The sequence below is a fragment of the Pseudochaenichthys georgianus genome, chromosome 22 (assembly GCF_902827115.2).
Source record: "Pseudochaenichthys georgianus chromosome 22, fPseGeo1.2, whole genome shotgun sequence".
Classification (NCBI taxonomy): domain Eukaryota; kingdom Metazoa; phylum Chordata; class Actinopteri; order Perciformes; family Channichthyidae; genus Pseudochaenichthys; species Pseudochaenichthys georgianus.
This window is the reverse complement of record NC_047524.1, coordinates 22,714,912-22,728,644: the sequence shown is the minus strand read 5'-3', so window position 1 is coordinate 22,728,644 and position 13,733 is coordinate 22,714,912. Positions and strand designations below refer to the sequence as shown.

General features: G+C 41.1%; 1 protein-coding gene across 5 annotated transcripts in view; it reads right to left on the bottom strand.

Moving 5' to 3' along the window:
• Positions 1-13,733, bottom strand: part of daam2 (dishevelled associated activator of morphogenesis 2) — a 122,342-nt gene that overhangs the window by 12,728 nt on the left and 95,881 nt on the right. For 4 of the 5 annotated variants that reach the window (XM_034111036.2, XM_034111039.2, XM_034111038.2 and 1 more), the window contains exons 11-20: positions 13,503-13,641; positions 10,262-10,320; positions 9,983-10,167; positions 9,028-9,330; positions 8,690-8,797; positions 6,062-6,091; positions 4,435-4,541; positions 2,798-2,882; positions 2,285-2,391; positions 1,447-1,535 (exon numbers count right to left, since the gene is read on the bottom strand). In XM_034111036.2, coding sequence (XP_033966927.1) covers positions 1,447-1,535; positions 2,285-2,391; positions 2,798-2,882; positions 4,435-4,541; positions 6,062-6,091; positions 8,690-8,797; positions 9,028-9,330; positions 9,983-10,167; positions 10,262-10,320; positions 13,503-13,641 — 1,212 coding nt within the window. The remainder of the gene's footprint in view (positions 1-1,446; positions 1,536-2,284; positions 2,392-2,797; positions 2,883-4,434; positions 4,542-6,061; positions 6,092-8,689; positions 8,798-9,027; positions 9,331-9,982; positions 10,168-10,261; positions 10,321-13,502; positions 13,642-13,733) is intronic. The other variant, XM_071201683.1, reaches the window with a different exon arrangement.

Sequence of the window (13,733 nt, the reverse complement as noted above, 5' to 3'; positions counted from 1 at the left end):
TCAATTGTGTAAATGGTGGTACCATTAAGAGTGAAATAGACGATTAATGGGGGTATGCTTCGGGGCGTTGCCATCTTGTGATTGACCGATCGCAAGAACACTGTTGTGTGGTTTGAATGTTTTCTGTGTTTTTCGACTTAAAACTTGAACTCCTTTACAATTGGTTTTCAGTTCATGAATGTTAATCGTAAAATTCACCAGAGTCCGTTGTACTGGTCACTCCTGGTTCCAAAACAACAAAACAGTGTCTCTCAAAATGCCAAAATCAAAATCATTAAAACCGCAGTCTAACAACCAACGGGCGATGTCGTGGTGAGTAAGTTCCCTTCTTTAATAAAGTCTATGTTTAGCGCTGCAAATAAGACACTGCTGGAAAATATAATGTGATGGGTGAGAGTAGGAAAAGGGCATTAAGGCCAGCAGAATAGTGTTTTCAATGATCTCTTGCTTAAACAGTCCTCAGGACAGCTCAGTAGTGACACACCCATGAGCACACAAGTCTATAGACCTCAGTGGATGCCTTTTTCCTGGGTCTTTGAAGTGAACGGTTTATGAAAGGCTTTCCCATCGCAACATGGGCCAGCTTTCCAAAACAGCCTCCTTGGTAACCTGGAAGCTGGCTGGAAGTGAACAACTACCCTGGGCCAATGCACAATGGGCCAGCGCTCTCACCATGCATACACATGTGCACACTTAGAACAGAGAAAGACTTTCTCATGTCATGATGAATAGCATTAGTTCAAAGTGATCAAAGATGCTGACATTTTCAGTGTATGTTTTTGCTTCTAGATGTGTAAAATCATGTGTATGTGACACACCCTCAAAGCATGTTCTGTAAAATGATTATAGCTTGCTCCATTTCTGTTTAGGGTGAGGGTTTCTTTAGTAGCTTTGCTCTCGGACAGTGACTTGAGACAAAAGTGTACTAACCCATTAGCGCCCAAATACTATGTTCTGATTGGTCTGAAGTCTTGAACTCTGGTAAGGACAATCCTTTGGGCAAGTACGTATCTAACGGTAGAGCTTATTTTTCTCATACTGCCTGTGCTGCAGCCCCTCTTTTCACCCTCTGTCTGAAACCAGAGCCAAGTCTGCTCTGATTGGTTAGCTGGCTGGCTCTGTTTTGATTGGTCAACCGCTTAAGAGATGAACCGCTCCTTAGCCGATCATGTACAATAGCCTTTGCACACACATTTATATAAACACACTACAGGAAAGGGACAACCCCAACATGAAAAAAAGTGCCTCTTTAAGTGGCGTGGCATTTAGTAGTTTGTGTACAACAACACAGCTCTGTGGCAGGATACACAGTATAAGATGTATGCTTTGGCAGAAAATAGATATTATGATCGATTTATTTGTTCAAATGTTAACAATATAGAATATTGCCGCCATTATCCTCTATATAATCACTTAAGAGTTGAGCCTTTTAGTGTTTGTCCTTACCTTCAACCTTAGGCTTGGTTTCGCCTAGACGCTCTGCAAACTTCTTCTTGAAGAACAGAGCCTGCAGTCTCTGCTGGTAGTGGTCAATTCTGATGAAGGGAACAAAGGGGAGTGTAAGTTCAAAGCTTGAAGTCACCCAATCGTACGAAACTCCCCCTCTCAGTTTTCACAGGCCTTTTATCGTCAAACAGGCTCCCATCAAATTGGCAAGTTGACAAATGGCATTGTTGAACCTGCCCAAAAGTTCACAGGGGCAGAGAATGGGAATTTCAAGGACGGATGAGGGATATTAAATGGCAACAAAAAAAGAAATAACTAAATCCCAGAGGTATTCCTGGGACCAAAGGAGATGTGGTCAAAAGGGAAGAAAGTGGACAGGGTAATATTTCACGGAAGGAAATGAAAAGGTTTAATTATCTAAAAAAAAAGGTCCAGATTCGGAGAATGGAAGAAATGCGCTTATTTAAACATTCTCCACTGTCTGATGCGATGGGAGTCCTCAGAGGGCCGTCGTGGCTTCTTTTCACAGCTGAATGAAGAATTGCTCAAAGTTAGAGGCTTGTTTTTCATCCCAGCCCCCCCCACGTTGCTTTTGAACAGCCATCATACTCTGCAGGATTTTAGGATCTATTTGTGGTAACTGTCTTATGTCTTGATCCTGCACACAATCTGCATGTTGTTCACTTTGGAAATGCTCCATTTCAAATGCTGACAATAGACAGACCTATTGCATCTGTTTTATAACAGAGACACTGACCTTTGTGACACAGATGTTCATCACCATATCTTAATGTTACAAATGAATAATATGATTTGATAATAAAGTAGACCTGTGTACCTGCTCATTTCAAAGAGGAAGCGATCAGCCCTGGCCATGCGCTCCAGTTCGTGTTTGTGCTCCTCCAAGAGATCGATGTCACTCTTCTCCGGGACAAACTTCAGCAGCTGCAAGGATGCAAAGTCAGAGTTTATCCAGATGCTAAAGCTGTGGAGCATACTTCATGCATAGTAGCTAAAAAAAAAAAAAAGGATTTCAGGATTCCAACCCCCGGTCCTCTGCTTAGGGGCCGAGAGCCCAGTACATTGGCCACCAGCTCAACCAATTCAACAATACGGCGGCCCCTATTAGCTCGTTGATTAGCTATATACATTATGCTGTAATATGTGTAAATCATTCCAAAACTTTATCAGTAAAAAAATATCAGGATGTTTCTTTTTTTTGAAATATATGAAATCTATAACTGTGTCTTCTGATCAAGCAAAGAACATCAAACCACTTAAAAAAACATGTCTACCCATAAGAGACTTGATTAGCCCCTTTTTTGATATTTGCATCACCCCCCACCCTCACCTGCTCCAGCATATCTTTGGACAGCTCTTCCCTCTCGTCCATCTCCAGGATCGCCCTCTTGATCTCTTCATTGCTCATTTTTAACCTGCAAGGGAGAAGCAAATTCGAAGGGGTTGTAATTACATTACATTAAATGTAATTAATTGGCACATTACAAACAGTGTAGAGAAAACTGTAACTAATACTCTGATCTGGACCCTAGTCAACTCCCGGGAGCAATGCCAGCTGTTTTCAGTGCATGTTAAGTGTGCCGGGTTGCGTTAGGATCAATAACAGCATTGTTAGTCTGTGCGTCAAAGCCTTATTGAGCAGCTGCTGACCCCATTTGGATCTAGTTCGTACCCTAGGGTCATTTTCTATTGACACGAGAGTGGGTTTAGGGACAGTGCTGCAGCATGTCAGATGGAGAAGGCTCCCAGGGACCCTCTTTATCGATCTGTAAAGGGAGGGGGGGGTTTGGTTCAAATTTGTGAAAGGGCTTTGGATCATTGCCATAAGAAGACACACACATGGTAACCATACTGTTGGGTGGATTCTAAATTATGTCAATTGATTACAGTTTACATAAAGTACGCCTTAAAGCCTCTTGGGAGGAGCAGGGTCATTTGCATGATTTCATATGGCTTAAAAGGGACTGTTCAACCCAAACTCAAACATATATGTATATTATTAGTTATTCCTGAATCCAGATTATTTTGGAGTGTTGGAGATATCGGCCATAATAATGGAATTAGATTTTTAAAAACACAATAAAAAAACTTAACAGCAATGTCTTTGAAAAATATAATGACCTGGTTACTGAAGACCATCCCCAAAATTAGCTGTGAGCAGTTTCATGTACATGTAGGAACTATTTTCTTTCTACCCAGCTACACCCGCAAATCATATGACCGTGCAAAAGGAAGCGTCTACTTACGAACAAGAGGCTTTCTGAACTGTTTAACTAAACGGCTCAGCAGAGAAGGCCACAATTCATGTTTTCCTCAAGTTTTTCATACACATTCAAAAGTACAGTTGTATATTCAACTTTCACAACTTACACTGCACATTGATACGGTTGGCGAGTGTAAGAAAATAGTTCCTACATGAAACTGTTCACAAGTCTGTGTCATGGTTTCTGGAAAACAACATTTCTTTTGAGTTTTTCAAATGAATTTTTTAAATGAACACAAGACTAGTTCCATCATATTGGAGGCAAGGCAGACCGAAATATCCTTAAATAAAATGTACAAATACCACAAATAAGAAGAAAAATGGTATGTTGGGGGTAAATTGTCCCTTTATTGGGGAGACTAATAGCACTTCGATGTCTAAGAATAGACAAAAACCTCATAATCTAAACACTCCAGGGACACATCCTGGATAATGCTTTCTGTCTGTCATATGACTAAGCTTGCTCTTACCATTGGTTATTCAATTACACGGACAGATGTCCTCGTGTGTCCATTAAAAACACATTTCCTGTACCAGACCCAAGAAGCACCTGCCTCAAGCAGCTTACACTGAGTTACATCTCCAACCCCTGACCCAAAGTGTTTCCTATTTCAGTGCTCAGGGCATCTCTTCACAATTACATCTAAGATAAAAGCAAGAAGATTACTGATAGTACAACAAAACACCATTGATGGAACACGTACTTTGAAAGAAGAATGACACAATTCTGTGCACGTCGGCCATCGATGACCGACAGCTCCTTGACCTTCCGCGTGCTGACGTATATGTCATCCATGGAGCCCGTCTCTTTCTGCAGAAGGAGAAAGACAGAGATCCAGATTACATTTGCAACATGGTTCCACCTATAAGAGAGCTCAAAATGAGAAGCCTGCTCAGTGCTGCTTCTCACATCTGTTAACTTGTTGAGAATGAACTTTTGAGCATTTGACAACGCGTTCATTTGGAGCAGACATTTTAAAAAAGAATGAAAAAGTATTGCCGTTTGATCACTGATACCATCAAGCACGTACCATACTAACATGTTGCACTCCATCCAAATACGTTAAGAGGTCTCAGCCACTGACCCTGAAGGCATAATGCACGTCTTATTATAAACCCTGAACTGAATTATGGATGCTGTATGAAAACATGTTTTAAAAAAGATGTGGAAAAATTCACAAATGTATGCCGTTTGCAAGAAAGAAATATATACATAAATTCCTGCGGGGGAAGATTTGATTTGGCGAGTCACCACAGCAAACACAATGCAGGCAGACCTATACAACTCTCAGGAGGAACAGGAAACACTGCGCAAGACTTGGTTCAGGCCAGTCACACGAATGTAGCATTAACATTCCACACGGAGAGGGAATACATGTCTGAGAATAACAGTCAGGGCTGCATGTAAAACACAACCTATTTCTGGTCTAAGCCAGCATACTGTTGCCAGAAAACATTATTTTTGAGGTTACCGGCTATGACGTATTTAAAACAGATGCAGCTTATAAAGCAAGTGCCGTTTTCCATGCCTGCGTTGACCCGCAGTGCCTGGCAACAGCCTGAGGTTGGCACTGGGTTAGCGGGACAACTCCCATTCACAGAGCCCGCCAAAACCCTCTCTGCCTACGCACTAAAGGCAGCTTTGCCAACTTGTTTCTAGACTGTGCACTCAACCCTATGTAACTGGAGAAAAGCCCCTTCATCTGTTATAGAAGTTATCAATTGATCGAATTGGAAACTGTTTTCTTTTCTTCTTGTGCCAGGAAACATGAAGGTTGGACATGCAAGTGGCAGCATTTCAATTCAGACGTTTCCTGCTAAGTTAATGATGATGATGAATTATGAGGATTAAAGGAGACATTATATGCACATTTTCAGCTGCATAGAGATGTTGGGTTTCTACTAGAATATGTTTACATGCTTTAATGTTCAAAAAACACATTACTTGTATCATGTGGTCTATCTAGATAAACGCTCAGTTTTAGCGCCTGTCTCTTTAAAAAGCCCAATCTGCTTTGTTTGGAAATGTTTTAGGGTTCTACTGCATCACTGCTATTGGCGTCCCGTCACTGTCATTGCAGCCAGGAAATAACTGCAACGGCACTTTCTACCTATTTCTCTAATTCTGTGGCATCATAACTGAAGTGCTGATGGCTCATTCAAAGTTTCTGGATACAGGAACGTTTTTCATGGATTGAACGTTTTAATAGTTTCACAGTATTTATATTGCAACTATACCTAGTTTGTAACAAAGAAACATGGCAGAGGAGAAGAAGATAGAGCATTGGAATGAAACCATGAAATAAAGATCCTGAAAAAGCTTTAACTCACCTGTTTGAAGGATTGGTTAGTGAGCAGCTCCTGCCCAGGCATTCGTAGAGTGCAGAGAGACAAACAAATTGAAAACACATGCAAAGATTAGCATTTCAAGCAGAAAAAAAGAGGTGACCATAGAGCAAGGAACTACAACTGTGCATACTACAAGCTGAAGCTGGGAAGCAATGCTAATCTAATGTCCAACTCATCACAGGCTCATGAATTTTTTTGCAATTTTCTCTGCATAGGTGAACAGAAAAGCTTTTAAACTCTGTTCTATTTTGGTTTCAGTATTTTAAAAAGAGGTCACAACTGTTATCAGGACCGTTTCTTCCTATAGGCAGACTACGCAGATGCATAGGGCCCCCGCGGCCACTAGGGGGCTCCCAAGCTGAAAGTTCAGGTTCAGCCTCAATATATTTGGCGAGAATTAAAATGAGCCGTCTTTATTTGTAGACAGCCAAGCCCCCTCCTGTGTTCGGTGAAGCATTATATACTTAAAAATCAAATGTAGGATATAAACACAACTACTGTAGGGCTGCACGATATTGAAAAAAACTGACATTGCGGTTTTTTGTTCCCCTGCGATATATATTGCGTTTTCTTTAACCTGTTAAGCCCCAAGGTCCCTGCGGGTACTTTACTTTTTTTTTCACGACACTGTGTCTCAGGGAATCTTAATATTTAAGAACCTATTAATGTGTTATACCAGATTAATGGAAATAATCTCAGCTAACTGACGATACAAACCATTCTTACCAAAACAAAATAAAAGTCATCTAAATGACCCCTGAGCGAAAAATGCTTTGGCACAGAACTCAAGATAAAAGTACCCTTATTACTTATCGTAGCTGCACATACAAGATATCCAATTAAAGCTGAGGTTCCACAGATTATTTAGGTATATAGTATCATCACTGAGTCATCCAAACTCGCGACAGGGGAAGCAAACACAGACATCACAACACGTACCTTTTACGGAGCTTCTAGGGAGATCGTCTCACCGTAGCTGTCAATCTGATCAAAAGACGTGTTCAATGGCATTAAAACGAGAAAAAACGAGGCTGAATCGGTTAATCCATAGGTTTTTAACGTCTCTGTATAAACAAATTATTTCATTTATAATCCATAATTCCATTTTTATGTAAAAATCGCAAAGCAAAAGTTAGCTGCTAATGGTAGCCACCAGAGTGGCTGCTGCTTCCGGTCTTGGCTATGCAGCAGTCTAACCCACACACATGACCAAATAAGGAGTGAGAGTGACGCGTAGCCAAAACCGGAAGCTGCATACACTCTGGTGGCTACTATTAGCAGCTAACTTTTGTGCTCCGATTTTTCCATAAAAATTGAATTATCGATTATAAACAATTGCTTCAAAGCCACAGATACATTATTAACCTATGGATCAACCGATTCAGCCGCGTTTTTTCTCGTTTTAATGCCACGTCTTTTGATCAGATTGACAGCTACGGTGAGACAATCTCCCGTAAAAGCTCCGTAAAAGGTACGTGTTGTGATGTCTGTGTTTGCTTCCCCTGTCGGAACAAGGAACATGAAAAATGAGTGTGGTAACTGAACCTACAGAAGGGGGAATGTAAACTAAAGTCAATTTTGAAAGAAAAACCAATGACAAGTTAAGAAAAGCAATTATGCCGTGAATACACTTTGCAATATCGCAGTTGAATGGAATCGCACTCTTGCTAAATCGAGCAAGGTTGTCAAAGCCAGGCAGACCTTGGGTTTTTATGTGGCCGTAGAGATGGCCATTTAACCGCTGGCCCGTGCCAATAAAAGCCTGCTCTGTATAAATAAATACACACAGTAAATAAGCGTCAGCAACAGCCCCAAATGAATTATTACTCTTTAATAAAAGCCTGAAAAGAGAGGTTGTGCTTTAAGCTGTCAGAAGGCTTTTAAGCATGGCAGTAAAATACCTTGTAAAGGAATTCAACAATAGTAATACCTCTTCAGAGACTTTGACAAGCATTACTCTTCCACTGATGTGAATATTTGAAAATCATTGCGGCATATTAACGTTCCACTTTGACGCAGTAAAACGTATCAATTCATGCATATAACATTATCCCATGACAAGTGGCGTGTAATAACTTTGTAGCATTGAGGGGAGTAATTGCTATGTACTGTATGGTGTCGCCCCGAAGGCACGCATACGGCAATTATCCTGTTAGCAAGTCCCTGGTTGAACATGCTTTAGTCAATTGCCTCTTTATTTTAAACCGTGTGCTTTAGTAAAACGCTTCCTGTGTCGTGACTCTTCGTGACTTCCCTGGTGTTTCCTCAGTGTTGCTCTGTTCCATGAGCCCGTGATGACCCAGTCAATTCCCCATTTCTCACACTAATACACCGCAGATATCAGGGCAAAGCTCGAGCTCAGAGGCGTTTCGACAATACAGCATTATAGTGAACAGCTGTTCATGTTAGCCTGGAGCTAGACTCTTAAGACTCAAGAGACCTCTTACAACATCCTACCCTTCAACCCACCACACACACGTATACACACACACACTAGAGAATCACTTCCAAGTCCAAATGCAGCAGTTAGTAAAACAAGAGGCTTTCTGGGCCTATATTTGTATCCTCGCCAAAACACACACTGTATCCCACTTGGTAGAAAATCCAAACCTGTTGTCTCTGATAGGCGGAAAACATCTTTTCGATGTCCTTGAGGTCAAGAATCTTGAAAGCTCTCAGGTCATCGATGTCATTCCAGATGGTGCCGTTGATCACATTCTGAAAAGGGTTAAAGGTCACAAGGGGTTGATTAAAAAAAACTTCTACATAATTATATTAGTTTTTGCTGTAAAAAAATCTTAATGCTAAATAATGAAAAACATGGATTTTTCTGATGTAATGATCTCAGATTTTGGACAATGGTTGCTTTCATTAATAGGTTTGGTTGCAAATGTGATTTTTTTTGTTCTTTAAATTGAATTAGAGTTTGGCAGAGTAGATCTTCTCACCTCTCCTAGTTTGGCCCAGTTGAAGGACTTCAGAGGATGAGAAGGCGTCGGGATGGACTTGGAGCGCATGTTGGAGTTGAATGAAGAGAGAATAGGAGGAGGCGGAGCTCCGAATATGGGAGGGGCTCCTGGTGGAGGAGGCGGTGCTCCAGGTGGGGGAGGAGGCGGCGGAGGAGGCGGGCAGCTAAACGGCAGCGGAGGAGGAGGAGGAGGTGGTGGACAGCCACCCATCATAGGTGGTGGAGGTGGAGCCATGGGGCTGCCAGGGGGAGGAGGAGGAGGCGGGAAAGACACACCCATCCCCTATAGGTTGGGAGAGAGAAATAAAAGTTATGCCATGTTTTGAATAACATTTCATTGCAGCAAAGATGCAATTTAAACACAAACTAGCGTAGCATATGTATTGGAAGCAGGGTTAAATAGCTAGCTTTCATGAAAGAAGAGGAAAAAACTGCTAATGCCCCAAAAACAGTCCAACTAACATTATATCTTGTTAGCTAGCAAAGTAGCACACAATACATCCAACAAAAGTCAGTTACTGGGCCCAGCCTTTTAAATGTAATTGGCTTATTTTATCTTATGCAAAGAAGATAGTCTCAATTAGCTATCGTTATTTTTCTTGGTACCTTTGTCAATAACACATACAGTACATGTTCAAAGAGTAAAATATGAAAGCTGTGGAGCGGCTAGAAGGCAACGTTGACCATTTCCTGCGTGTTTTTGCTAAGCTAAATGCACATTGAACACATCTTATTAGGAACTGCAGTCAATCAAGCAGATATGATTTCTATCAATTTGTTGTGTTTTTGTATTTAACATTATTTACTGGGCTGTTGACAAAACAGAGAAATCTGTTCAAAATAAGATAAACACAATTAAAGAGCAGCATATCACCGATTCATACAGGGTGATTTATGTTTTGTTGTAAGGTTGTATAAGAAGCAGCACGGCTCACAGATATGTTATTGATGTGTGAGGACAGGTCATGGACTTGTTCCCTGGCTGAGCGAAGCTCCACTCCCTCACGCTGGAGTTTGTCCTTCATTTTGTTCAATGTCTTCATCATGTCATCCTTTTCCTGGGTCTTGGTTTCACACTCTCGCTCCTTCTTCTCTAGTTTACCTAGCAGCTCTAAATGATCTAAAATGACAGAATGGCAAAACAAAGCATGGTATATTATAAGATGCATTTTCCCTTTCAACCTGCAGAGTGCAGTGTGTCAAACACGTCTTACCTTTCCTGAACTTCTCTGCCTGTTCTCGCCACTGTTTCACCTCATTCTCGTTGACCAACCTGTGAAGCAGGCAGACACAAATGAGCACAGAAACAAAAACAGACATACACTTGCACAGAACTCTCACATGTAGGGGTCAACAGCAGTACAACCAAGTCAAGGGGAATTCAATATTTGGGTTGGAAATCAACTGAAAATAAATCTTATCATCCAGATTCATCACCGGCATTGACTTGGTTCATGCGGTTTGCTCTTTTAAGCAGCGTAACACAACATTAGTGCTGAAATAAATCCTGCAGGAATTAAATCAATTATATTCAGTTACACAATTTGGCACTTGGTTAATTTGGTAAATGTGATCAGCTAATGTGTGGGCAGGGGCAGGGTATGAGTAAAGAAATAAATAGAAACGTTAAAACTGAATGAAAAAAACAAAGGAAAGATGATCATATGAAGTGTTTTGAAGAGTTAATTTAGCTAGAAAGATTTGAAAAGTGAAACCTTGAGCATCGGTGAAAGCCATGTCTAGAGTTGAGAGAATAGACATGTTTCAGTAGGATAGAGAGTATACAAGTAACAAAGAGCATAAGAGAGGGTGCTAACAAGTGCTAACGTACGACTGCCAACGAGGATAAAGCAAACTTGCAGTAACGATTCACCCTTAATTACTTGCAATCAATTCACAAGCAAATCCACAAGAGCATTTCGAAGCAAGTTGGTCATGAATCAGATTTAGGTCCTGCAAATGATTGCGTTAGTGAACAGGACGGTCGGATTATAAAGTGAGGGCTGCTTTAATGACATCTGATCCAACTCGTTCAAACCGAGCACTTTCTTATTCACTGGTCAAATAAATACCGTTACATTGTTGTGGAAAGAATGTGATTGGTATAGGAGTGTTAATTTTGGATGAGGCACACGTGTGAGTAGTCAGAGCAGTCGTCATGGTGACCGCAGATGATGGATGACTTTGTCTCCAAGTTGTTTTAACAGTTGTTTTAACATCCCCCTCGTCCGCACCACAAGACGTACAGTACATTTTCAACCTCCGGCACGCAGCCAAAGCAATGAGGAGATCTTAGTTTATGCAAATCCTTACAGAATTTACTCCCGGAGAGTTTATGGAAACACAAAAATACTTGGCAGTGATGTGAAAGCAAGGGATAGGCTTTGTCCGCCGTGATTGATCTGCAAAGGACAGTAATGGACTTTTTTCGATGCCGCGTCCAAATCCTGCTTTCTGTATGTTACTGGAAAGATTTACGCTCAAGTGAACTGATTGCACAAACAGTAGTGGCTGAATTAGTGAACAAAGTAGGAGTGAGCGGGGGCCAAGATTTACCACGCAACATGTTTTACGGAGCTTTCACTGCGGAGACTAAACATATTCATCACTGGTTTGAAGCTTGCTTTAGAAATAACAAAAAAAGTGGAGAGTGGAAGAAAGATGGTGAAAAAAAAGGACGTCTGATAGAAGAATTATGGGAAAAACACACTAAATGTATTGTATGGATCCATCTTCTTACACTACCAACAGCACACCGTTGTCTTTGGCTGCTGAACACAAGTAAAGACTGGTTTTTAAATTCCGTAAAAACAAGACCACAAAACCCTCAACATTTGAGTAAATCCCTCTGTTCAACAGTGTTATGAAATACAGAACACGTCTACTTGCGCTTGGTTTTCCCTTTATAAAAGATTAATTTCACCTTCATGAAAGTGACTGCTTGGCCGCACCTAAACATGGCTGACTTGACCGGCCTGTCCGCTTAATGCGATTAGAGCAATTTTCCTTTTGATCTCCAGCTTCCGCTTTCATGCCAATTCATGCTTGGAGCGTGGCTTCCTCTGATTCTACCCAGGACCCCCTGCTGCTAGCTTCACCTCACCTTCCTGTGAAACCACATTCTCCACTGCCATCATAACATGTTTGAATATAGCCAGTGCAAGAGTGGTGTTTTATTACACGGCTTAGTTGAATACTAGATTCTGATTGGTCAATTCAGAACACGTGACACGTTGTTAATCCAGAACAGACAGACCGCTGTCAAGCACTTATTGACCGTTTTTAAGGACGCTTACATCTGCACAAACAAGAAAACAGCGGAGAAGTAACGGGCAGAAACCCTCCTTTTTACGCAGCGGTCCAGACATAGACATCAAACGGCGACACATATTCAGTTGCCAGTTACTTTGGCATTAGGGCAGGGATATCTAGATACTTCCCAAGGTTTGACATAATGAATTGTGCTACTTTTAAAGCAAGCAGCGATGTTTTCAAATCTGTAATCAAAAAGCTCCTGAAAAACGCTATCGAAGCAGTTCCTACCGTTGCTACGTTAGTTCAAACGGTAACAACGGACTATTTTTCTTAGCGGATGGATGTCAATTTAAATCAATACATACAACTATTTTTTAAATCAATAAAATCATTTTCTAAATCCAGCATTTCAATTAATATTGGGAGTCATAACGTTACTTTGTTGAGAATGTGGCCATGTGTAATAAGCGGGATAATGTGCGGGATAATGTGGATAATGTGCGGGATTCATGCCGATCTAGATCCCACCGCTTCGCGTCGGGCTCCTGATCAGCCTGTCGGTGTTCTTTTCCCCATAATGACCGCGTCGCTGCACATTATCCCTTACATGATTGAATATTGTTTTACTGTGAATGCTTCCTCCACTAAAGCTCTGACGCAGTGGTTATCTGCCCTCCAGCTGTGCCTCAAACAATCTGACATATAGCTGGAGTTGATCAGACTTGTCTTTGATCTTGGTTGGAAGTGATGCATTAACCACGAGGACTTTCCATAAATGAGGGTTTACAGCTTCGGAGAATAGGAAGCAGCTTTTAGAGGCCTGAAACACTCATTGGAAGTAGAGTGCACTTACAGTAACTCTCCCTTATCATATTATGAATTACAGTTCCTACGATGGTTGGCGTGGATCCCTTTGTACAATAGTATCCTATTATACAATTTGAAGGATATTATAGCAAATAATACCATTTATTTGAATGACAAAAACAAGACGATTACGAGATAACAGCAATGTCATTAAACACTAATTGTGACGAAAAAGACAAGAATGAAATCTAGTTAAAAAATTAAAACGTTATCAGAATGTATATTTTGTTTCTCTTTCTCCATTCCTACTCTTACTCACACATAAGTACACATCTACTGTACGACAACTGTCAATTGGCTGAGGTTATTTGAGGATGATGAGATTCCACTTACATGCGAATGATGTTCTTAACACTGAAGTTTTCCAGAGGGGCGCTGTCTGGGTCCTGTCCCTTCTCGTCCTGCAAGACTATCTGCTGGAGGATCCTGTCTAAGAGCTGCCAGTGCTGCAGGCTGCCACCACCACGTTTATCTGGATGTGAAGTCGCACAAAGACATACTAAGTTCCTCCATATATTGGTCAGTGCAACATGTAAAGTTGGTCTATGACGTACACTTTATCTG